The 26,602-nt window shown below is 40.1% G+C and overlaps 2 protein-coding genes across 3 annotated transcripts in view; one reads left to right on the top strand and one right to left on the bottom strand.

Moving 5' to 3' along the window:
• The window catches only part of PRICKLE1 (prickle planar cell polarity protein 1), a 65,977-nt gene extending 52,365 nt beyond the window's left edge, over positions 1-13,612 (top strand). For both annotated transcript variants that reach the window (XM_054272879.1, XM_054272887.1), the window contains exons 2-8: positions 4,194-4,372; positions 6,620-6,733; positions 7,574-7,711; positions 8,221-8,424; positions 8,919-9,105; positions 9,245-10,108; positions 11,381-13,612. In XM_054272879.1, the coding sequence (XP_054128854.1) occupies positions 4,241-4,372; positions 6,620-6,733; positions 7,574-7,711; positions 8,221-8,424; positions 8,919-9,105; positions 9,245-10,108; positions 11,381-12,237 (2,496 nt within the window). In that variant the 5' untranslated portion in view covers positions 4,194-4,240 and the 3' untranslated portion in view covers positions 12,238-13,612. The remainder of the gene's footprint in view (positions 1-4,193; positions 4,373-6,619; positions 6,734-7,573; positions 7,712-8,220; positions 8,425-8,918; positions 9,106-9,244; positions 10,109-11,380) is intronic.
• Positions 13,613-18,084: 4,472 nt separating this feature from the next.
• Positions 18,085-26,602, bottom strand: part of PPHLN1 (periphilin 1) — a 62,380-nt gene continuing 53,862 nt past the window's right edge. Inside the window, exon 10 of the mRNA XM_054272814.1 lies at positions 18,085-19,490. Within this exon, the coding sequence (XP_054128789.1) occupies positions 19,281-19,490 (210 nt within the window). The 3' untranslated portion in view covers positions 18,085-19,280. The remainder of the gene's footprint in view (positions 19,491-26,602) is intronic.

Raw genomic sequence — 26,602 nt, 5'->3', positions numbered from 1 at the left:
ATCATGTGCATAATACACATTGGAAACGGGCTTTGAATTATTAATAGTTACTTTATGGTGGTTTATTGTTGTTGTATTGTGCCCTTCCTCTTCTAATGTAGTTATCTTGCACCAGAGATTAAATAAGCAGGTGAATGGGCTGCCCGTGCTAATCTCGAGTCGTTGAGGCTTCATTGTGAATGGATGCGTGTGATATGCATCTTGTATCCCCTATAGCCTTGTTAACAAGCCTTCTAACAAAAAAGTTGTTAAAAACAATTTGCCCTGCAGGACAGAGTAAAACAGCAGGGGGTGGGCAAGGAGATGTTTGTCTAACTTTGCTTACAAATCGTGACCTCTTCTATCTGGTCAGGGGGAGCATAATCAGTGAGCTGGAAATCCTAGCGTGGGGATAACCTTCATATAGGCTTCAGGAACAGCTTTGTTCTAAGTTTGATATCCCAGTATTTTGTGTACCCATAGTTTGGTAATTAGGAGTGTAGTTTGTCTTTGCCTCTAAGGAATTTGTTGTATGACTGTTTTAATTCATCAGTGGAAAAAACACAATAATTGCCTTTCTTTTCAAATCAAATTTAGCTGTGTAACTCAATTATGTTATTCATAGTTGTCAACCTGCCAGTGAAAAACCTCCTTGTTGGCTATAAAGCCTTTTTTGAGAGGCAGTATTTGAACAGAGCTGAAACCTCAAAATGTTCCATGGTCTTTAGGAAAGCAAAGCAAAACAACACATCCTTGCTGTGTTTTGTAGGTGTCATGGCAGGAGTAGAAAGACCACCTTTCTAGTCATCCCTTGGAAAGCACTTATTTTTTCAGCTGTTGTTTATATTCATTTGAATCCTCCTTAGGATGTAATCATTTTAAACAGATCACTTTGAAGGATGAGTGAGGCTGGGGGGCAGGGAGGAAGAGCCCTGTCGTTTTAAAATGCAAACCAAATTACACTTGAACAGGAGAGGAAGAAGAACTCCTAAACAAGCAATTGCTAAAATACTTCTTCAGATAGCCTGCTGTTAAGACAGGCTGGGTTAGAAACCTTCTTCTCAGCAACCCCCCCAGTATTTATGATGTGGCTCTATTTATATGTGGTGTGTTGTCAATCATTTATAGCCAGCTTCACATTCATCCTATGGGAACTTTTTTTTTTTAAAGTGAATTATGTCCTTTGAGCTGTCTTAAGGTTCCTTGAGGTTTGTGGACCTTGCTTTGAACATTTCTAATTACCTTATCTGGGGAGGAGAACCCTGATTGTAAAGTTGCATTTTACATTTGGATGTAAGATGTATTTTTCTTTTATTCTCTATCAGACAAACTTTCACACCGCCCCATGTGACTGGAAACTGGACCTGTGGGTCTGTGGTTTCCTCTTGCTGGAGCTGGTGTGTGCTTTCTGAAAGGGACGTGTCAGAGGAGGCCAGGCAGAGCAGTCTCTGCAGAAAAGCAGCCTTGTCTCTCTCTTACCAGCACCTTGTCTTCCTTAGGAATTAGGAACACTCCTACACTTCTGTACCTTTGCTGTGCCTAAGATCCTGACCTTGTCCAGTGCTGCTTTGTGGGAGTAATGTGTAGTCTTAGTGTTCAAAATACTCAGAAAAGTTAATAAGTCATCATGCATTCAGATTTTGTGTTGTTTCCTTGTCTTTCAAGAGAAGTTGAAGAAGTTAATCTTTGACCTTGTGGAGAGAGGGTTTTGAACAATCAGTATGAAGCAATTACTCAGTTACTTGGTGTGCTTGGAGTGTTGGTATTGTGAGGACAAGGCAGGAGTAGACTCTGCTCAGGTGCCCAGGCACTGCCAGAGCAGAGCCTGTCTCTTTGCCTAAATTGTTTCAAATCTGCTTCCTGTGGGATGTGGTTGAGGTCCTGCTGCCTAATGAAATATTGTCAAGGATGTTTAACCTACTGACTCCTTTTATTCCTGGGATATTGGGCAGGAGTCAGTTCTTGAAAAGGAACCATTTGACCAATCCAAGTTCTTGCAATGCCCTAAGAACTGGAAATACCAGCTGAGGTGTCAGTGAGTGGCCCATTATTGCAAACCAGGCATCTGCCCCTTTCTAAAAGGAAATGGTAAAATGGTTCATCTGCTGCTCAGGTCATCTTGGAAGGAATTCAGCTTCTCAATGATATTCCTAGTGACTTTATATTTAAGAATTACTTGGATATAGATGATGTGTGACACGAGCTGTCAAAGTGAGCGTCCCTATCCATCAGCAACAGTGAACACTATTGCCTTTTTTTCCTAGAGTGATTTCCTAACTGCATCACATTATTCCTCTATCCCTCCTTCCTCACACCCCAGTTTTATTCAAGCAGTAACAAAAACATAGCTGATGCATGACTTTACTTCCACCAGTAAGTGGGAAGGGGAAAGTTCTGTATTCCTTGTCTTATCATTCATTTCTCAGAGCAACTAATTCAGAGGATGCAGTATGTACCAGGAAGCCTGTCTTTCTGTTTTACATATAGAGCTTTAAGGATTGAGTTTGATTGTACTTACCTTCCTTGAGAAAGACTGTAATATGGTGATGTTAAGCTCAGAAGCTGTTGTGCTAACCTTTAGTTGTTCAACTTGAGTAAGATTTCAGACATGTGCCTGACAGCTCACCAGCTTTCCAGAAATAGCCCATTCTCAGAGGGAAAGCTGGCAGGTTTGCTTGCCCCTTCAAATATTAAGTTAATCTCCTACTACAGTACAGCTATGAAGTGTGTTGGCATCTTAGCAGTGCACCAAAAATAGTGGGTATGTTTTTTAAAAAAAAGTTTTTGAAGCAAAGTTAAACAACTTAATTTTTTGGAGCACTAGCCCAGTGGAAGAGTTAAATAATTCCATCTCTTTTTATGGGCTGTGGGAATGTATGGACATATTGAAAATAGAGCTAGATAAGACTATATACTGAATGTTATAATTTCTCTGAATTTGTAGCTTTTGGATGCACATGCCCACTTTTTATGGAGTGAGTTTGGGTTTATGTGCTGAGTTAGCAGAACCTGGCACTAACCAGTGTCTCACACTTGAAGGAGAAACTCCTGTTGAGTAACCAGCAGAATATTTGGGTCAGCAGTCTTAAATCTTTCACCTGTGATCTGGGAGCCACTTGTTTTCTCTAAAACAATGGTGATGAGACTGGCAATGTAACATAGGACCCACCAGAAATTTTTAGATTGCTCTTCTCATTAGACCCACCAGCAAGGTTTATGTGAAGGAGATCAAAATTTTCTACAGCTCGGATGTAGCACTGACAAAACTGGATGTGGGTTTAGATGAGCAGGTGAAAGAATGTCCTAAAACAGGGAAGGCACAGCTCACTCATAACGTGAGTAATGAGGTCAGGATATTTGCTGTGTTAGGATAAATCCTCAGTGCTTTTGGTTATCTGTATTTCATTGAAATGCCTCATTTGAATTTCCTAATAACTTCTGCTAGAATTAATACAAGACATATATCTTGTTAAGCTTTTTACTGCAGACTGCTGTGGATCTTTGCCAGTTGCGACTCAAAACAATCCCACTGATATTAAGCTTTGCAGGCTTCATGAATCAACAAAATCATCTCCCTGTAGGGTTTTAAATTGACAGAACAATCATGATGTATTTTACAGAGACTAATCTGGCATAATTGGATTTCAGATATTTAACAAGACCAACGCCCTTCCGCTCCCATACAGCTCTACCAAAGTTCTCATCCAGCAGATGCTCTGTGCCTGCCTTGTGAACAGCAGGATGCTACTTGCACAACCATCTTTCCCCAATAGTTTCTTTAGTTTTTGACAAGTGGTTGTCATGTCTTTTGCTTTACTAGGTTAGTGGTTGTAATGACTTCAGGAAGAGCTTGTGTCATTCCTGTTGTTAGTACCTGCTCAATGAGTGTTTGCTAGATTTACCTAAATATGTATATCCAGTGATGTGAAACAAGCAGAACTGTAAAAGGTGACAAGTGCTAATGCTGAAATACATTGTGGTTCCCAAAATTGGTAATTTGTGCCTAGGTTTCTGGGATTTTTTTTCTTCAGTAGTTTTATTTTCATAACTTTTTTGAGCACTTTTGAATTGCTCGTAGGAAGTTGTAATGAAGCATTGCTAATTTATTGTTCTGGGCAACACAAGGAATACTAAACTGTTGTAAGATCATTTACACTGATAATTAGTTGTTCATTGTTCAAATCTATTAAAGCTCTATTAATCTTTTTCTTCAGATCACTGCTTGATGAGCTGCAGCTGAAATATTTCACACTTCACACTTATGCCATTGGAGATGGAGCCCAAAGCCAATAACCTCATTTTTGGGTGTCAGCGAAGCTCAACCTCTGATGATGACTCTGGCTGTGCCTTGGAGGAATATGCCTGGGTCCCCCCAGGCCTCAGACCAGAGCAGGTACCAACCATGTTTCTGCATTTTAAAAACAAGCCTCGTAAGGGCTGTCTGAGGGAGTGATATGCTGCGTCTATAAGTCTAATTAAATTCTTATAATGCATAAAACTTTAATTCATGTAGAACTTTTCACTTCTTCTTTGTTTCCTGTCCAGTGGGGCTGTGTGTAGGGAGCTTAAAGTTCTCAGCCCTGAGGAGTTTTATGTTCCAAAAGAGTTCCCAGTCAAGGTTTTTCAAAAAGTATATGCCGCAGAGGCATGTATTGCCAAGTAAAAGCAGCACAGAAGTTTGCTTTCTTTCTGAAAGAAGTTATTAGGTTAAATTAAAGCTCATGGCATACCTCATGACATTGTGCTCCCTGGCCAAGTATTTCACTGCACTTGTATGACTCTTTAAATAATTAGGCATTTGACATGTAGAATATGGATGGTACGACAGCGCATATAAATGAAAGTGTTCAGTCACTTTGACAGGTAATAATGTATTTTACGCTTGTTTAAATAGTTGCATGGCTGCCATTTGTTCATGCCAGGATTCCTCGTGCATGGTCTCTGGAGCTGACACTTGTGGCTTGGTTGGGCTGTGCTTTCCCCTCTTTTCAGTCCCCTCTTTTTGTGCAACATCACATGGCAATGGGAATATCAGTGAAAGTATTGATGACCGAGTTGCTGTGGGAGACCAGAATGAACTGATCATGGTATTCATTCATGGTATTGATGATATTGCAACTGTGCTGAAGCTGTGTGCTCAGTAATATTCAGAACTCAAGACTTCAGTGTTAAATGGCCAGGGTGGCTTTGCAACATCTGCTAAAGGAGGCAGAGCAATCCTGGCAAGCTTATACAGTCCATAGTTTTAAAAAGTGCAGAAGATGTCTCTTTTTTGCAATGCAGAGATTTTCTTAATAATGAATAAAGTAACAAGTCAGCAGGAATTGCAAATAACAGGCTATTTTTAGGGCAACTCTTTTTATCACTTACTTAAGCATCTATAAGGATCCTGATGAATCAGACCTTAAGGCAAACAGTGAGCTAACATTCTGCCAGAACAATTCAATGCCCTAAAATATCCTCATAATCCCAGCTAGCCCAAACTCACCAAAGATGGGAGGACTTTTCCCCCAGAAGGATTACTTATTTTGAGAACAGTGCAATAAACTTGAGAAAAGGGCATAAGCTATTTTTAAAGCTTCACTTTTTGCTGCATGTTATCTTCTCTTGGAGCATCTTGAAATATAGTCAGTAGCAAGTGGGCATATAGTGGACTTCAGTTGTTTAAATTTTGGTTAAATGAAGAGCAAGTCATGTTTTGTACTATCTGTCTCTCATAATTCTGATTGCTTCCTGACTTAAATGACTGATTAATGCCTTTTTTTCATCTGTCTTGCACAGTAATAAGCTGTTGACCTGAGCATTATTTAAATCTGTATGGCAAGTAATATTTTTGCCAATAGTCAGCTCTTACAGCCCCAGGCCTCGTGACAAGCTGGAAACTGCATAGGAAAAACAATAAATCTGTAGCTGTTCCACAAAAATATTTTTTGCCATTGGGCTTTGTCATAGTGTTCATTACAGCTTTCCTGTCATAATATTCTTCTGAAAAAAGAAAAAAAAAGGAGTGAAGACTGATACAAAAACATTCATCCCATGAAAATTTCCTGGTTAATTTGCATCTGATTGAAATGTGGCTGGATCCAGCCTCCTCCCAAGGGAAGGATGTTTCCACCTTCTTACCAAAGCCCACATGGAAGCAATGAAAGCTGATGCTTTGGGTGAACCTGATCAGCAGGAGACTACAAAACAGCTTTTGTCTCAACAATGTGTAAAATGCAGAGAGCAAATTAAATTTGTTTATATAGTGGCTGTTTTCTGGAAAGCTTCGTGCCTTGTGTGGTAAATTGCAGAGGGAAACTTAGAATTTCCATGGAGTTGTTGACCAGCCCTGAAGGGGGTGGGAATAATGAGAACATTAAATGTGCATAATTTATGATACCCCCCTAATTGTCACTGCAAATTGCATTCCAGAAAAGCAATTCAGCAGCTGGGTGCTAGTTTTATCAGAGACTTCAGGTTTGCTGAGCTGGTTCATCTGGGTCTTGTATTTTCAGCACAAACCCTGTCACAGTTTAATGCAGCATGACCTCTCCTTCCTTAGTAAATGAGACCTGAGATAAAACAGTAACCAAAGGACACTGGCAGTGCTTGGGGCCTGTGTGTCCCTGGGTCTGAACTCTGCATTTCTCCTGGTCAGGTCCAGCTGTATTTTGCCTGCTTGCCAGAGGAGAAGGTCCCTTACGTTAACAGCCCTGGAGAGAAACACCGGATTAAACAACTTCTCTATCAGCTGCCGCCCCACGATAACGAGGTAAATACAGAATTTAGGAGGAACTGTCAGGGCTTGGGTCTCCCTGGCAGCTTTTCCGTGGAGAATTACCTGCCTGTGCATTTATTACAAGCCTAAACCATGGCCTGCAGTGGCATCTGAGCTATAAAGCAGCACGGTGTGTACACTGCGTCCATTGTTCAGCTGTCCGCTTGGCTTGTGTGCAGATAAGAGCTGTCTGGAAGGACACTGCCTTTGCTTGTTAGGGAGGCTGGTGTCACTGCAATAAACTTAACACAAGTTGGTTTTATAGTGTTTGCAGCCACCCACCAATTACCAGGAACCTACAAATTCCTGGAATTGCATTGTGGCGCACAAAAAGGATGCTTTGTGATAGTAAAAGGTTTGCATCTCAGTTATGCAGTGTAATTTGGAGTAGAAGTGGAAATAACAAACAAGCTCTTTGTAAGGAAAGGGGCGGGGGCGTCAGTACTTAAGGTTATGTGTATACTGCAACACTCAGTCGTGGGCACTTAACCATAAATCTAAAGGACAATATTATGGCTGATTTAGGTTCATTCCGTTATTTGAGGTTAGCAGCAGACTTTGGGCTAGCTTCTAAAAATGTTTCTCTTGCCTAAACAACTCCTCGGTTTTCCGTGGTGTGTTTTTTCCTGTAATGAAAAAAAATACCTCTCCATATTAATTTTGTGTTATGTCATATTACCTAAATATTAAGATGGTAGAGAAGGCAAGCAGAAGAAGTTTAATTATAATTGGCAGCATGCCTGATGAATTCCTTGCATATGTGTACTTACTTACTCATCTGTTCCATTAGAATCTCAGTCTCTAACGTAAGCTCTCCTGTGTTTTCACTGGAAGGTGAGGTACTGCCAGTCGCTAAGTGAGGAGGAAAAGAAGGAGCTGCAGATGTTCAGTTCTCAGCGCAAAAAGGAGGCACTGGGACGAGGCACCATCAAACTGCTCTCCAGAGCAGTGATGCATGCTGTTTGTGAGCAGGTAACATACTGGTGCCATGGGCTACCTACTGGTGCCATGGGCTACCTACAGGGCTGAATAATGTCAAACTGCAGTATCTCAGTATTAAAATTTAAACTTACCTCTGTCTGTGTCTGAAAACAACAACAACAACAAAAGATTACTTTTGAAACTGCATGGAAGAAGAAAGAAAGGTAGTGCTTGCTTAAGCAAAATGTAACCTTTGATACTACTGGAAATGAACTGAGTCTTTGATATATTTCATGCTCAAAAAACCCCCTAATGCTGACTCATGTCAAAGTAAAAGCAGACATAAGCTTTAAAATGTTATTTTGTATAAAATAAACTTATATTCGCAGAAGGTTCATTGAGATGCACTTCATCTAGACCAAAACTGATAATATTTTTTTCCTCTTGTCAGAATTTTGGAATAAAATCTCATATTGGGTTTTGTGTTTTGACTTAGTTTATATGCAAGAAGCTAGTAGTTTTGGATGGCAAGTGTGTTCACTTTCTGGGTTTGTTCCTAGTGTGGTACAAAAGTCAACGGCGGTGAAGTTGCAGTTTTTGCCTCAAGAGCTGGGCCTGGTGTGTGCTGGCATCCCTCCTGTTTCGTGTGCTTCACATGCAATGAGCTTCTTGTTGACCTTATCTACTTCTACCAAGATGGAAAAATTCACTGTGGCAGACACCACGCTGAACTGCTCAAACCTCGATGTTCAGCCTGCGATGAGGTAAAGAATTCACATTTTACAGCCAAGCTACATTGCTGTTGTTCAGTTCACAAACTGCATCACTTCAGAAATTCCTAACTCCAGATGCAGTCACTTAAGAAGTCAGGACTCTGCTGCATAGATGTGTTTGAATGCTGAGGGATATTTAATTTCTTGTCAAACTGAAAATATTACAAGCAATAAGATGGCATTTAGAAAGCAAACACCTGTTTAGAATTGAACATTCTCAAATATTACAATATATTATCCTTATAGAAGCTTCTTTAATGGTGGAGTTCCGGGGTTCCTTTTTTTTTTGGCTGTAGAATGTACTGTCTTTCTTTCTTTTCGTTTTTGTTGTGGGCGATTGTTGCTTCTATCTTTGTATTCAAAAGGGAGCAAAATGAAAATAAATTTTGTGTGTGAACTGCAGAGTTAAGATACTTTACATGCTCTAACTCCCAAGGTGAGGTTTTGGCCACTTAACTAAAAGTATCCTTTTTATCTCTGAAAAGATAATTTTTGCTGATGAGTGCACAGAAGCTGAAGGTCGCCACTGGCACATGAAACACTTCTGTTGCCTCGAGTGTGAAACAATCCTGGGTGGACAGAGGTACATCATGAAGGACGGGCGCCCCTTCTGCTGTAACTGTTTTGAATCGCTCTATGCAGAGTACTGTGAGACCTGTGGGGAACACATTGGTAAGTGTGTCCTTTTTAAGCATTAAACTTACAAATTAAGGGAAAGCCAATTTATGAAATTATTTCACATTCCAGAAGTATGAATTCTGCAAGTAGATTTTTAGAGAAACCCAGAGCATTGCTTTTTCTCTCTTTCCAGGTGTTGACCACGCTCAGATGACCTACGATGGACAGCACTGGCACGCCACAGAAACTTGCTTTTCTTGTGCTCAGTGCAAGACCTCTTTGCTTGGCTGCCCTTTCCTGCCAAAGCAAGGGCAGATTTACTGTTCAAAAACCTGCAGCCTGGGAGAGGACGTTCATGCCTCCGACTCTTCTGATTCTGCGTTTCAGTCGGCTCGATCCAGAGATTCCCGGAGGAGCGTCCGCATGGGAAAGAGCAGCCGGTCCGCCGACCAGTGCCGCCAGTCTCTGCTCCTGTCACCAGCCCTCAATTACAAATTTCCTGGCCTTTCAGACAATGCTGATGATACTCTGTCTCGTAAGCTGGATGATTTAAGCCTTTCAAGGGAAGAGGCAGGCTTTGTTAATGAAGACTTCTGGAAAGGAAGAGTAGAGCAAGACATGCCTGAAGACCCTGAAGAATGGGCTGAACACGAAGACTACATGACCCAACTTCTTCTGAAGTTTGGTGATAAAAGCCTCTTCCAGCAACCCACTGAAGTAGACATTAGATCAGGGGAACACTGGATTTCTGATAGCATAGTCAAGAGCAAGTTGGACTTGAAAAAAAATAATCCAAGCCTAGCAAGTAAGAAGTATCAATCAGACATGTACTGGGCCCAGTCACAAGATGGGTTGGGAGACTCTGCATATGGCAGCCACCCAGGCCCTGCCAGCAGCAGGAAAATCCAGGAGCTAGACATGGAACACGGGGCCTCAGGATACAAACATGACCAAGCACCGTGGTATGGAGGTTCACTGGAATGTTTGTCTGACCTGAAACAGCAAGAACAAAGTGTTCGAGACTCAATGGATTCCCTGGCTTTGTCTAACATAACAGGTAATGGGGAAATCAGTTAATGGTTTTGATGGAGAGGTCAACAAAACTATTTGTTGGAGTATTTTGAAGGAAAATTTTTCATTTTAGTGATTTCTAAAAAGCTTTAGTATCAAGAGATGCATGTAAAGTAGGCAGCAGCTTTTATCAAGCCCATAATCTTTTACAGGACATGGTTTTGCTACTTAAAATCCTATTAGATTCTTCTCCTTTCCTTTTGAATTATCTTTTTTTTGCTTTAAGCAATAATGTTAAACAGAATAACAGTCTTCAACTACACATTTATTATATACAAACTACTGCTTTAAGCAAATTACTATTTTTCCATACCTTATGTATAAGAAGTTGCATTATATATTAGGATGATATTAAAGATAATCTACAAAACACTTTAGATAACTTCCTGATTTGCTTGTAAAAATATGTAGAAATCTGAAAGGATGGTAAACTTCTTAGCCTTAGGCAGTTAGGTTTGTGAGATTTCTTTTTCCCCACTTACTAAAGGGAAACTGATAGTGCACTTTTATGAACCTCCTTTTCAAACATGACTTTATCCCCCAAAGGGGTAGAGTGTGTGCTAACCTTCCTCCTCTATTTCTGTACAAAAAGCCCAAACCTGGCAGTTAAGACCCGTTTGAAAAGTTGTCCAGTCATCATCTCCTTTCCTTTCCTCCTGTAACCCGAATTAGGGCAGCTTGTCTAGCTGAGGCCCAGCCACAGGCTGGCTGCATTTGTCAAGCAGCAATGAGGGAACTGAGGAGGGGAGCTTGGCTCAGGGGGCATGGGAGGAGGAGGAGGCACGGGAGGTGTTGCACCTGGGACCATCAAGGGCATGGGATGCTTTTGATGATTTCTTGATAGTAAGGATCCTTCTTTGCAAGGCAGTAAGCTTGGCTTCCCTGTTGCAACAGCTGGACCGTGAATTTGGCAACGCTAGAAATGTGACATATTTTAGCCTTAACAATGGCAAGCATAGACTGCAGAATTAAGTAATCCTTTTTTATTGAAAGGCATACCTGTATGTGTATTTCAAAATTTTCAACCCATCGAACTTCTGCTCTTGCTGTCCTCACAACAGCTAATTCTTTAGTCATCAGAGTTCATAGGTAAATGTTTTAAGTCAAAACAAAGCTTATTCTAATATGAAGGGAGTGGTTTTGGTAATAGTTCAAAAAAACACTTGGTGACAAGAAATGTTTCATATTTTGTTATAATACTTGTCTCTTTGGTTCTCCTCTCATTTTCTTTTTCCTCCTTTCTCCATTCCCACCACAGGGGCTTCAATGGATGGAGAAGGCAAGCCACGGCCATCTCTCTACTCTTTGCAAACTTTCCAAGAACTGGAGGTGGAGGACTGTGAGAAGATGAGCAACATGGGAACTCTGAATTCTTCAATGCTCCATCGGAGCACTGAGTCCTTGAAGAGCCTGAGCTCAGAGTTGTGTCAGGAAAAAGTGCTGCCAGAGGAAAAGCCAGCGCATGTGCCTGTACTGAGACGATCTAAATCCCAGTCTAGACCACAACAAGTGAAGTTCTCAGATGATGTTATTGATAATGGAAGTTATGAGAACCTTGAGATACGTCAGCCTCCCATGAGTGAAAGGACTCGTAGGCGTGTTTACCATTTTGAAGAGCGTGGAAGTCGGCCCTCTCACCACCGCAGAAGAAGTAGGAAGTCTCGTTCAGATAATGCACTTAATTTGGCCACAGAAAGAAGATGCTCTCCAAGAGAGAGATTTCGTTATTACTCCCCTCAGGATCATGAAAAATTTATTCAGAATAGAAGCTCACGTGAGCTTCGGGCCTATATCCAAAACGCAGAGCTGTACGGACAATATGCCCATAGCAGGTCTGACTATGCACTGCGGAATCAGCTGGCTGATAAGTTCTTTGGATTGTATGGGGAGGAAGATGACTCCTGGTGTTCAACTTCATCCTCATCATCTGATTCTGAAGAGGAAGGATATTTTCTAGGACAGCCAATTCCACAGCCACGGTCATTGAGATATCCATACTATACAGATGATCTTTCTGGTCCAACTACTGCGTTATCCAGTTCTCAGTTTGGACAAAGGACAACCAAATCAAAGAAGAAGAGGGGACACAAAGGAAAAAATTGTATTATATCTTAATTAATTACTAGTATTTCTTAATTGGGAGGACCAGTCAAGTCTGTAGCTACAGTTTGAACCACATCTTTTTTATATTAATAATTGTACTTAGGCAAGTTGCTGAAGTTCATAATGCTTTGCCACTGTAAATGATAACCGTGCCAGAGTTTACATTGTAAAAGTAACATTCAGAAAGAAATGTCACCATGCCAAATGATCTGCTCAGATACTGCTAGGTTTACATACTGTGTTTCAGCTGTCAAAATACTGTTACTGCAGTTCTTAATACAGAGGTATTGTAGACATTTTATTTTATGCTCATTATTCACCTACATTGAATTATCTGAGAGAGAGGATTTGACAAAGATGAATAAATAAAAATGTCAGTCCTGTGCTGTAGCTACAGACACACGGGGTGCTCTCTGACTTCTTCCTCTTGCTACCAAGAAAAAGAAGGCTCTATACTGTGCCCTTTCTTCATTGATAAAGCTCACTCTTCCTTATTCAAGTTTCCATACAAAAACTAGATTCTTTTTATGCGTAAAATGCTCCTTGAGAAAGCAAAAATCATGTGGGAACTGAAATGCTTGAAGCCTTGATGTATCCTAAAGCAGCAGTGAATGTTTTGTACATTTAACTTTCATGGTTTTTCCTCTACAATTTTTTGAGAAAGTGTGAGATGGCTGGTTTTGGTTTGGGGTTTTTTTCATGCCTGTTTAAAGGAAAATATTAATTCAGCTTCTGGAAATTGGACTTAGCTGCCAATGAGTGATGATGTTTTTTCTGCCATGCCCCCCACCCCTCAGCAGTGAGAGAGGTACCACTGCTGGAGTCCTTTGCTCAGGCATGTAACCCCATTTAAGTCAATGGATCCACTTACGTAACTAAAGTATTTTCATATGGGCTTAAAGGATTAGGCTCCAGAATTGTGTCTTTTCACATGCATTATCCAGGTTTTAAAATGTATTAGCTGCAATTCTAAGTCAAAAAAAGTTGATATTTATAATGTAGTATTTCATAGGCTTAAATGTATTCATAATTTAACAGTGCAAATACTAATGTACATATTGTACAGTTAAAATTTTAAAATCTGAATATTTTTATATCCCTGAATTTGAAGAAGTTTGTTACAATATCAAACTAGATTTGTTAGGGGTTTACCAGCAGTGTTATGAATGAAATATTGCTTGTATTTTAGTCAGGGGGTTTAAGTTGAAAAATGTTCAGTGCAAAACAGCTTAATTTTGTCTACTAGGTATTAAAAGCTCTATATGCATGGTGGGGCTATGTAAATACTCTCTACGGCCCTCTTAATCTTGCAAGTATTATTTATGGGTCAAGCAAAATGTAAACTATATAAATGTAAAAACCACACAAGCTTGGAATATATCATTACAACCAGTATGAAACTCCTGTGGACGTGATTTTTTTTATTATTGTTCCCCCTCCTTCCCCAAAAATAATTTCTGAAGTTTCCTTACTTAAAGGAAGAGAGATACTGAGTGGTTCTAGAAGGCAAGCTGGACAAAACTATAAAGTAGGAGGTAATCACAGTAGTTGCCTTGAAGTCCAGATAGGGAGCAGGAACTATTTAAAGTTACAATAAACTTCTTCCACTGTTTTAAATAAAGGACAAGAATTTCTTAACAGTGATATCCACTAATGAAGATAGTTCCATTTCACAGGCTTTTTTTGGTAAGAAGCATCTATTATTTCATTCATTTCCTTTCTTCAGGTGGTCAGAAAGCCAATGGCTTTAGCATTTACTAAGCTTGCCCTCCTTGAAGATAGAGAAGTATGGAAACAAAAGCAGCTAGAAGTAAGGGAGGGAATGAACATGGACACTGGTTTGCACCCAAGAAAATTAGGCTATTGCTAAGGGTAATCAGACTAGCAGTTAATTGCTTGTATTTTTCAGGGTAAAGTGACCAGAAGTGGTACTCACCACATAGGTCATTTTCCCAGCACACACAGGTCTCGTGGAGGTGGAAGCTGATCAAAGCCTTGCCTGGGTGCCTCGTGGGGTGCTTCCATCTCAGCTGCTCAGGCAGCTTTCCTAGCAGCCATGTGCCTGCTGGGCTCAAGTATGCTACAGCCCCTCAGTGGCAGGGCTTACGGGGCTGGAGATGCTGACTTGCTCATAACCCCCAGCCCAGGATGCTCCAAGGATGATTAGGACCTTCCACTCTCAGCTGGCTTTCTGTTTGGATCCTCAGAAACAAAATACTGTGCCACTACTGCTGTGCCACATGTTGGGGACATGTCTCCACAAGCAATTCTTCTGATGCCACACCATCTCCTGAGATGCAGCAGATGTACTCTCCCAAACTGTAGTACATTATGGAATATTACAGTTCTCCTAGATTAACTGCTTCTTAATACTTACTTTTTTAAAAAAAAGTTTAAAGATGACTATATGACTATTTTTTTCAGCTTGACATACACAATATCTTACTATCTTTGACAACTTGTTATGAGAAATATTTCTAATTGATTCCTCCACCTTGAGAATGGCATGGGTTATAGTGTCAGTGAGCAGCACAAGACTCAGATACAGTCACAAAAGCTCCGAAGTGTGGTTAGTGTTACTGGAAGTAGTATCCGTATTCCTAGTGGAGCATATATCCCAGTAGGCACCTAAGCATGACATAGCTCCCTACTCACTACCCCCCAGTGGGATGGGGAAGAGAAAAGTAAGAAAACTCATGGGCTGAGCTGAAGAGCATTTAATAGATAAAAACAAACTCCAAACAGAAAGTGGTACCAAAAAACCCACTAGCTCAGCACTAGCTAATACCCAGCCTGTCCTTGAACAGCAGCAGCCCTGGCAAACTCCTCACCCCCATCCCTAGTTTTATATGCCAAGCATGATGCCCTATCCTGTGATCAGCTGTCCTGGCTGTGTTCCCTCCCAGCATCTTGTGCACTCCCTCCCTCCTCACTGGTGCTGTGGGCTGAGAGGCAGAAAAGGCCTTGACTCTGGGTAAGCTCTGCTCAGCAATAGCTAAAACATCCCAGTGTTATCACCATGATTCCAGGAAAAACCTGAAGCAAAGCAACACTGCACCAGCCTCTATGAAGAACATCTAACTCCATCCCAGCCACACCCAGTACAACCTTCCTGACAGTAAAAAATATTAAGGTAAAACTTTATCCTTATAAAAATTGAAAATCTTGCAGACAAGAGGGTGACACGGATTTGGTCCTTCTCTGATACCTGGCATTACCTCCTTTCGTATCAATAGTGGTTTTGTTGCTGATTTTCACCTTTACTGCTCATATTGCCACTCAAAGCTGCCAACTCTCCCAAGTGAGGTTACAGCAGTAACCACTTCAGTCTCAGCAGACAGCACTAAATTTCCATACTCTTTCAATTTCCACCTTCTTTTTCATTTTAAGGGTATTTGCAACATTAAGAAGTGCTAGGAGTAATTTCTGTTTTCAGGAACTCTGAAGGCAACAAATTAAATTCCTCCATCACAACATGTTTCCTTCCCCCTCTGCTCTTCCTACAGCTTTCCAGAGCCCCATTGAGGCTGACTACTAGATCAGGGACATTTTTTTTTTACATGACATAAAACTAATCCAAAATACATACTTGTAAAGCAAGCAAGAATAAAAGCCATGTTTCTTCCTTAAGTTAAGGGACTTCGATATTATATTTTACTTACATCAACTGAAAGCATGCATCACAAAAGTTCAAATGCAAACATTCAACACAATGCCAAGTATTATATGGAAAAATTACCTGTGAAACTTAGGGAGTGAGAAGTTGGATAGCAGCCCTGCAGAAAGAGACCTGGAGGTCCCAGTTGATGGCAAATTATACTCAAATCAGCAATGCCCCAGGAGGAGAAAACAGGAGGGCCAACCCATGTCCTGGGGGGCATCAGGCACAGCATTGGCAGCCAGGCAAGGGAGGGGATTGTGCTGCTCTGCTCCTCACTTCGAGTGCTGGGGGCAGTTTTGGGAGCCACAATATAAGGATATGAATCTATCTGTGTGCCCAGATTAGGGTGATCAAGGTGGTGAAAGGAGTGCCCTGGATGAGACGAAGGGGTGACCTCAGTGCATTCTACAGGTTCCTCAAGGTGGGCAGCACAGGGGCAGGCAATGAATTCTCTCTGGTGCCCAGTGACAGGACTCAAGGAAATGGAATGAATCTGCATCAGGGGAAGTTCACATTGGACATGAGAGGATGGTTAGTCACTGGAACAGGCTTCCCAGGAAAGTGGTACAGCCCCATGCCTCGCAGAGTTCAAGGAGCATTGGGACAATGCTCCTAGTGGTTCAGTGAGGAGCAGGGAGTTGGACTCAACCAACACTACAGGCCCCTTCCAACTTGAGATACTCTATGATTCTGTGAGTGTAAACTTAGGCCTTACTTTACAGAAAAGCACTTGAAAACTTGGATACTTTTATAACAATAAACTTAATCAGGCTTCTAACAAAGGAAACACCTAACGAACTGTACAGTAGCAATGGCAATTTTTAATAAAAAATATATTACACACAATTTTATTATTTTTCCATTAGCATTTCTAACCCAAAGTAGAAACTTAGATGTAACATCCTGAAGGCTCTCAGTCCTGTAGTGAAGTAGTGAAGTGCTGCAGTTAGGCTTCTGCATCAGAGAAGACTTTGACTGATCTCAGTAAACCAGTTTGTTGCCAGAAGGAGTGGATCAGGTGTCACTACCATGTCACAACAGCTTGCCTCTCTTCTCCTCTCTCCCTCCCCAAATCAGCATCCTGTAGGATCCATGAGCTGATTCCCACTCACTCACTGTGCAGCCCACACAATCCCAGTTGCAGGTCATGTCCTTGCAGCAATGTGAACTCTTAGAAAACAAGAAAAGTCAACTGCAAAACCTCCCCTTACCGACATGAGAACTAACCAGGCATCTCAGGAATCTGATGCAATACATATTTAATACACCATATCAAGATTTGCATGTGTAAGATGCTGTGATACATACAGTACCTTGTACATGCCAAATCATTGCTACTTTGTGTTTCTGCACACCATTCTAATGAAATCTGGAAATAGTGAGTTTGGTTATTAGTCCTTTTACAGAGTTTCACATGCTCTAAATGCAATGTATACAAAACAATCATGCTTATACTTGCCTCCTTGTGATTATGACTCACATTATCACTTCCCTAAAATGCTCATAAAAAACCAGTACCTTAATAAATGCATTCGTCAGGATTCCACTGCATCCTAAATATTTTTCACTGGGAACCTCTTGGCTTTCCTCAACCACTGTTCCCAAACTGCAAGTTGTTCTATCAGGTCAAGAGTGCTGCTGGACACTAACCAGAATCACCTAGGTTTGAAGTGATAGTGAAATTGAGGACTTAAGGATAAACTCTGTGTTCCACCTAACTGAAAGCAACCTGGTCTCTAAGGCTGCAATGTAAGATGTAACCAGAAGTATGTATTCTATCACCATCTGTTGAAACCACGTGGAGCAGTGTTCTTTATCTCTTCCATGACCCATCCCTCATAACTCTGGGGGGGATATCCTGTTAATGAGCCAGCTGTTGAAACCAGGTGGGGCAGTTTTCTTTATCTCTTCCAGGACCCATCCTCAGCCCAGGGAGATCTCTTCTGTTAATGGGTCATTGAGTCTCAGTGCCTGACTGAAAATTACACCATCCCAGCGTGATGGGATGCTCCACCCAGGGGGAGGAGGCAAGCATTCCTACCTAGATAAAAATCTGAGATCTGGAATACCAGAGGAGCCTTTTTCCACTGGATTCCCAGAGGAAGACCAGGCACGTCTACACCACAACTGGAAAACTACACCCTTCTACAGGGCCATGGCTTTAACAGAACCACTCTTGTCACTCCAGGAGGACTGCAGCCACCATTTAATCAGACTGCTACCAACACACTGACCAACAGGGTGTAAGGTTGTATTCTGACGCTGTTGGTGTTGTTTTGTATCTGTGCATTTTTATTTTAATTTTCCTAGTAAAGAACTGTTATTCCTATTCCCATATCTTTGCCTGAAAGCCCCTTAATTTCAAAATTATAATAATTCAGAGAAGGGGGGTTTACATTTTCCATTTCAAGAGAGGCTCCTGCCTTCTTAGCAGACACCTGTCTTTTCAAACCAAGACACCTGGCTTTACTGAAGAGATGGTCCTGCTCACTTTCCTTGTCCATCCTTGACACTCCAAATCCTGCTCCTTCTTAAAGCTGGAAATAAAGATTACACACAGCCTCCTTATTGTTAAAACTGATGGATGAAAAGGCTTGAGAAGTTGTAAGTGGGGAGAGCAACAGAGTAGGAAAAGTGACCTTTCCCTGCTCAGTGCCTGCCCATAGCTACATTCTGTACAGTGTAGTTAAAAACAGAGCAAACAGTAACAAAAAATGGAATCCATCCTACATAATGCTGCTTACTAGTAGTGAGTCATGATATGGAAAACACCAAAATTTAAAAGGCATTTTGTAGAACCTGCAATTAGAACAAAAATACAGCACTTTTTACATCAAGTAGTTAATTACTCTGGCAGTCAGAGATGAGAGATAAATCCTAGTGTAATTTTACAGAATTCAGCTGATTTTTTAAATTAAACCAGGCTAAATAATTTAAATCATAATTGTGACCAATTTTGCAAGTTTTCCCTTCCTATAGCATGTATGATAACAAGACGTATTTGTGCATAACTTGAGGAATGAGAGCAGCTTCATGTAATTTTAATAAAAAATACAATGCTTCAATTACACTTGTAAGCATCAAAATGTAAGTGTACAGACATCAGACTGATCATTTTTTCTAAGGTAACTGTGTAAGGTTTCAAAACCAGTTCGTTGCTTTACAGCATTTTTGAAAAGAACATCCTTTCAAAGGAATATACGTCAACAAGAACAGGTAGGATGAATACATTTGTGGAGACCACAGTGGACAAAGGAACAGCCACCTGAGCTACTGGAAAGGAGCACAGGCCTTGTGTTCAAACCTCAAACAAAAGTTCCTCTTTCCCCACAAAAAGCAGATTTATGTACTATGGCAGACACAATGCAGAGGATCTAAAAGCATATTTTTGTCCTTAGTATGAGCCCTCTTTGAAGGGCTCTGACACATCTTGGTTGGCAGCATCGTACTGAGCAATGAAATGTTTGAGTTCTTCAATGCATCGCTCACCTATCTCATGCAAATTCTGCCTCAGGGCAAACTGAATGGACTTCTCTAAAGATGGATCTTTATCAATTAGCATCTTCACTACCATGCCAAAGGTTTCACAGTCTTGTCTGTAGACCTAGAAACAACACATTTTAGAAAATTATTAAATGCAAAATCTTTACATTAGCACATTATTTACATTAACCCTTATTGAGTTAGATCCAAACGTAACAAAGGATATTGGATTGAACTTGAATTTCAGCTGTAAAACTTACTGACCATTTCCTCTTTTCTGACCTGTGCTAATAAAAATGTAACTAGCTCAGCACTATCTGGATACCAAAAATAACTTTTATAAGGTGAAATACCATAATAGAGAAATGAAGTACTCCTTGCAGCAATATTTAATAAATAACAGTAAAGCAAAGTACAAATGCTAAACCAGATTTTCTTTTCATTTCAATATATTTAAAATTAAACTGTGAAATGTCTAGCAATCTCAATCTTCATGCAAAGCACCAATAATTTCTTTTGTAATCCTTTCTAATACTTCAAATATAAGTTGTGTTTAAATAATTTCACCAAATTTTGTTTATGGGATATCTGTTTCTTATAGAACTCCTTGACAAAGAAGACTTTAATTAGTTTGGATGGTTTTAATCACTAAGGATTAAAGAAGTCCTGGCAGTGGTTTACCTGAATCCATCTCCCACAAAGAATGGAGAGTTTGCAAGCCAGTCATGCACCACATTTGAGGTGAACTAACTTTTCATTATCTCTGCAATTGTTTTGCAGCAACAAACATAAGCATATGCATGAATTAAAATATAATAAACGTATGCATAATAAACATATGCATAAATTGCATACTCTTATGCAATTTCCAAAGCAAGTCAGTGATGTCTCAATTTTTTTTCCAAATTCCAGCTACGTTTATTCATCTGAACACCCAGCAAAAAAGGAACTTCTCAAAGTCTTCCAACTGCCAGATGCAACTCATTTTCAAACCTCTTAGGTCAATTTCCATTTACAAAATACATTAGCTTTTTGACTGAAGATAAGCAAGTTCTCTATCTCCATACAAATTTTTTTGAGGGAAAAAAGCTAAAATGTTGAAAATCTTTCAAGTATGATTATCTTTTGGTATTGTCTGCTTGTCTTAGAACTTGTTTTTCACAGAGATGTGCAACTCTTTCACACTTACCTGTATTGTGGACAGAAATGATCCAACTGTATGTAAGCAATTCCCCTTTACTAAAAACGAAATAAAAAACCATACAAAGCACACCCATCCCTCCCCCAGTGAAAACCCACCCCAAGAACCCATTCATAAGGACCAGTCTGAGGTCAGCTCAAGCATCTTCATGTCAGAAAAACAGCAAAAAGCCCCAACATTCTGTACAAAACTAAACTATTCTTAGAAACACAATGATTATCACAATACCTTTAATGAAGATAATTCTTAAATGCTTAATAGCATAGTCTAGGAAAACAATTTAGGAGCAGACCCACTTTTCAAACACTGGTTGGCAAATAAAAGAGAACCTTTTGGAAGGAACTAAACTTCAGTGGAGAGCAACAAGTCAAAAAGAAGAGTGTAGCCCAAACCAAACTTGAGCCAAACATTTTTAAGTGTGGAAATGCACATGGCATTTTTTCCAGAGAGGGGTTTGTTTCCTGCTTTATAGTTCTTTGGTAGTAAAACAACACCACAAAATCCAGACTCTCAGAGCTCATGTTCCACAGCAAGTAAAACATGGCACTTTGTAAAAACTTCAAATGGAGGAAATCTGTGTTACTTTTTACTCTCTTCCCAAAGGAAAAGCTCAGAAAGAGCTGCACAGGGAGGCACCCAACGCTACAACTGAAGGAAATGCTCTACCTTTCGTGGGTCTGCAAACTAAAGGCAAATAGTGTTACCTGCTACTTCACCCACACACCACAAAGAACTAGCCCAGATGAAATTCTGTGACTCTTAGCATATAAATACTGGCTTGAGCTAAGCACATTTTTCTTCCAAATTTTCACAAAAGAAGACTTGGAAGAGAATCAAGAGAGCCCTTGTCATTGCTGAATCCAAAAAGTCACTTTGCTGTCACAACAATCTGGAAACTAAACACCTTCACCAAAGAAATGAACATTTTCAATATTTTGTGACAAAAGACTTTTAAAAAATAGAATTTACCTAAATTGGGGGAAGAAGGCAAAGGTGGAGCAGGAAGGCACTTTTAACAACAGAAAACAAAGGAAACAGCTCAGCTCCTCTAACAATAATTGAGCAATTTTCTCTCAACAAGCTTTCTGCCCCAGCTGCTAATTCTGATCCTGGTACAATCTGCCTCCATCACAATTGTGCTGATAAATCTATTTGTATAGCTGCAACGTAAATTGCATCACTGAGATGTTCCCTTTTAAAATTACTTCCCCCCCTCTACCCCATTAATGTGATTCAGTGATTCAATTCTAAAACCAGATGCATCAGCACAACTGAAAGAACTGTGAGCCATGGTCTTCAAGTGAAAACTTCACAAAATAGTTTCTTTCTGAAGTCAAGGCACAACTACCAACTTTCAGAGATATGTTACTTTGCTTTACAGAAGGAAATGTCAATTATCAATTCCAAGAATATCAACACAGAATATGTTAATTAATTACAGCGTAATAGTACAATCAATTACTTGAAAAAAATTACTTTCAGTGCTTTGTCAAGCACTGAAAGCTCTTGAAAGAAGAGGGAACAGTGGCATGACATTAATATCTATCTTTAGAGAGAATAAAAGGAGGCTATTTCTGACAAATAAGATGAGAATGTGATGCTTGAGGAAGAAAGAAAACTGCAGAAAGGACTCCAACCATGCAGAAAGAGCTCTCTGTTGGAGAAAAATACTGGAAGAACTTGTGACCCACAACATATGAAAATAACTCTATCTTTAAAATTCCAGCTGATATTGATTTTGAGCTCAGACCATGGAAAGCTCATCTGTAAACATCTGGAACTAAAACCTGAAAATGATTCCATGTGTGAAAAAAGAAGAAATAACACTTTCAAAATGAAAAACAAGAAAGGGAATGATACCAATGACATGATTACTCTGTCTGACATATAAATCAGATAATCCTGAAAACAGCTAGAGCCACAGGGCTCTCATTTACCGTGGCCCAAGCACACATTCATTCTCTGACCTAAGCTCCAGCACCAGCATAATGGAAAGAGCGTGTAAAACTTTACTAAGTAGATGAAGAAGAAGTAGAAACAGCTGTTCTACTTCCAAATATGTAAATACAATATTAAATACACACACTGTATATATCTATATATAAAGAGATATATGCACTCTTGCTTCTCCTATGCACAGCAAGTATTTAAGCTGAATTCAAGTTCTTTGAAGTGTTTTCCAAAATCAGCACATCTGGCATCTGTGAGGTCACAGGATCAAAAATATGCATACTTTTATATTATTCTCATGGAATTTTAGAATGTTACATGATAAGGGCATAGAGGCTCTGGCTGAGATCAGCCCTTTGCTGTGACATTCTCTGTGTAAGCACCTGGTGCAAATATAAAGTTGTGATGCACCTGCAACATGTTAGTGAACACACCTCATTTATTTGAGAAAGCTAAACCAAAATTTACACTTAGAGCTGTTTAAATATAGCTAAAAGACATTTACTTCCAGACCTAGTTAGAGCAATGGAGATGTCAGTTGCCCAGGTTGGAGGCAATCAAGCCCTACAGCTCCCCAGGCAGTTTGAGAACTCCCTCATCTACATCTATGCCAAGTTTTCACAGAGAGCTTCAAAGTGCCATCAACAGTGTCTTGGATTACAATGTATGACACTGACATGGAAAAAATTATGGATAGCAAACACTCTCTTCTTCCAGCTCAGCTGAGGAATGTTAACCTCTGAACAGCAAGAAAGAGGGGCAGAAGCAGGCACATGGGGAGTGCTCATGTCTTTGACTGCTATAGCCCTCTTTCAATGATAATCTAAAAGTGGTCTTAGCTTAAACTGAATGATGAATGGCTTTGCTGATGGGTGAAATTACACATGGCCAGGGACAACATGCCTACTACTCACTGACAGAGTCCATATAATTTTCTGACTAGCACAGCACTATGTTTTTCTTCAAAACTGTTCCAGAGCCGCACATACACTTTGTGCAAAAGAGCTGTTGGACAATATAAACAGTAATGACAACAATGCAAATTAGAACTTAGGGTGTCCTCCTCTGCAAATAACTACAGGCTACAAGAATCATAAGAGCAATCTTGATCTCAAAATCTTGCATACCTGGCCAGCTTTATTTCAACAGCAAGACCAAACAATGGTATTCAAAGGGGATGAGGACAAGCCTTATTTCAACCCATGCACCTAGTTTCCCTAGTTTAGCTCTACAGTCTGTGCAAAGAAGTTTTTTTTAACTTCTCAAGGTTACTCAGAACAGCTAAAACCACAGTATCTATTCTAAACAGGCTTTTAGGAAAAGGGAAACAAGAGAGAAATTCTCTGATAATTGGAATGACTCTCTGGAAGACTGGTCCCACCAGGATACAAAAGTCAGCCTCTGCATCTTACATGTCCACAGCTTCTAGAAAGTAGAAATGAGTAGCAAATGCAAATTTCTCCTGATTTAGAAAGGACTCAAATGAATCTCCACTTCTCATTTCTGGGAGAACTGTTCTAATGGATGTGCTTTATTTTATATGCGGGTATTAAAACACTTTGCTCTCCAAATACGGTTTTGAATTAATATGACACTGTGGCACTGGTTTTGAGTGCTTTTGGATTCATGCACACAAGAAAACCTCTTCCATAGAATTCATCCAGAGACTTGCACATGCCAGGCTTGAGCAGCCATATGCAGGAGATGGGCAAACTCCAGTGCAGAAAAGGGTATTTCTGCTCACAGAGACAAGCAGGACCAGCAAACATGAAAAAGACCACATCCATTAGGTGGATATGATGATTTAGCAAGCAAAATTGATGCCCATGATTTAATCTGTAATTTCCAACATCTTGCTCTTTTTCCTCACAACCTTTCCTGGGGGTTTTTTTGAGTATTTTTAGCATTCCATACATTTCAAGATTGATGTAACACTGTCGCCTCCACCAGAACTCCTTCAGAGCAGCACGACGCAAGTCTAGACTCTGTGAGCAGCTCTGCACCATATGCACCCAGCCCACCAGCAGTGCCTGTGAGTCAGTACTCATCTTCCAGATGCCTGCTCTAACTCCTCATCCAAAGGCCAAAGACCCCAAGGCTCTGTTACCACAGGGGAAGGAGGCTGTGGCTCAGAAACCACGTTAAATAGCCTGCAACCCTTAGATCCCAACTCACTTTGAGAAGACCCAACATGCCCAGCAATCACAGTTTTGCATCTGTGATTCATGCAAGTACTCATTTCATATATTATCTTCCAGAAGACAGAAGCTTCTCAGTTACTAAGGGCATATTTCCCACAACTATCAAATACTCCATGCAAGGAGGAAAGAAGCAACCTGCTCACTGGTAGCTGTTTGATTTCTCACTGAAAGGCAGAGCATCAACATGCAGAGCACAAGTACAGCGCCAGTTTGAAAGCCATACCGTGACCATTCCAGACACTCCATGAGCAAACTGCTGGAAATTTCCCTCACTTCAATGATGCCCCAGGGGCCCCCTACACCAGACAGAGATAACAGCTTTTGTTCCCTCACCTAAACTATGATAGCTGGTTTGGCATAGCCCTCTGGTGGTATAAACCAGCTTCTTATTTCCCCTCCTAAGCAGACCTAAAATAAGTCTGACAAACCAGTCTTCTATTAACCCAGCCACACCTGTGCCAGCTTTTCCTAGCATGGGTGAGAACAGACTATTAGGTATAATTTTTCTTCTACTTCTAACTAAAAACAATACTGATCTTTTTTGCAATGTAGACCTAACTAACCTGATTGAATATGCAGTCAAATTTGCATTTTAATTGTGCATGTAAGCTTAAGCAAATTGAGAAACTACTAAACATTGAATTGCCCCTATCACAGCTTTTTCTTTGTCAGTGGCATCTTTTAAAAGTAATTATTATCTCTTCCCAAATCCCTTCTTTTTCATTGATTTATGTGTTATCTTCGAATTTTTTTTCAACTACGTAAATTAGATTTCATTAACTTACCCAAAATTTACTCTTCCAAACTACAATAAGTTAATACACTAGTAAAAGGGTACACAGACATTCTCATCACTGCAGTGGCAATGTAATTGTACTGTTATGTTTATGAGTACAAAATATAAGTTTATAGCTCCACAGTGCAAAGAATGCTCAGAAATTTCATTAAACCACTTGCAGACAATTTTCATGATCAAGACATTTAAAACTGATTTTCAACCATAATGAACTAATTTTTATGGTTACAAAAAACTAAATTAACATAGAACAAATTCAATGCTTGGTTATGATAGTATACATATATAGTTTACAGTGGCGTACAATGTTTAACATATCAAGAAGTGTACTCTATTCCTTTCTTAAAAACACACTAACAATTTTGCCCCGTATCTATGAAATATTTTCTACACCCATTAATCAATGTGTTTATAGACCAATTAGATACTCATTGAAATGCAAACTGGGGGAAACAAGTTATTTAATCTATTATGGAATAATGAACAATTTCATGTCAATTTGCTTCTTACTGAAGATATGCAAATTATTAAAGTTATTTGCACTTAAATGCAATTCTGCCTCCCTTTCCAATGAAACTTTCAAGTTCCCTTTTAGGCACTTCAATAGATTTAATCAACTTTCAGAAATAACCCACCATTTTTGGCATCTAAATATCTGACTGAAAAGTCTCCTGCAAGTCCCTTGTGTGGAAGAGATGTTGATGGAGCCTTCACTTTAAAAGAGACGGGGATTCAGATTTGAGCTCCACTTTGTCCTCAAGGAGCAGTATTGGCAATACATGGGGGCAGCAGGTGAGCAGGGGAGGGTGCTGGGAGCCAGAGTGTTTCTGTTCAGCTGGTTTACAGCACTTCACTTCTAGGTCACAGCATCACTCACCCCTTTCACTGAGCTAATCTGATAGAGGACATGCAGTCTGAAACAGTGCCACCACACAAGGCTTTCTCTTCATTTAAAAGCAGAATTCTACTAGGAAAAGTGCTCTGTAAAACTTGGGGGTGGGTGTCTGTGTCAACAGTGACCAACTCTGCTGAGTTTACAAATACATTTTCAAAGCTGAGCTGAAAATCTTCAATGGAAGATGTGT

Source organism: Melozone crissalis, unplaced genomic scaffold (genome assembly GCF_028551555.1).
Source record: "Melozone crissalis strain CALT ecotype California unplaced genomic scaffold, PUWL_Pcris_2 ptg000004l_1, whole genome shotgun sequence".
Taxonomy (NCBI): domain Eukaryota; kingdom Metazoa; phylum Chordata; class Aves; order Passeriformes; family Passerellidae; genus Melozone; species Melozone crissalis.
Note: the sequence above shows the minus strand (reverse complement) of the source record. Positions and strands in the feature narration are given on the sequence as shown.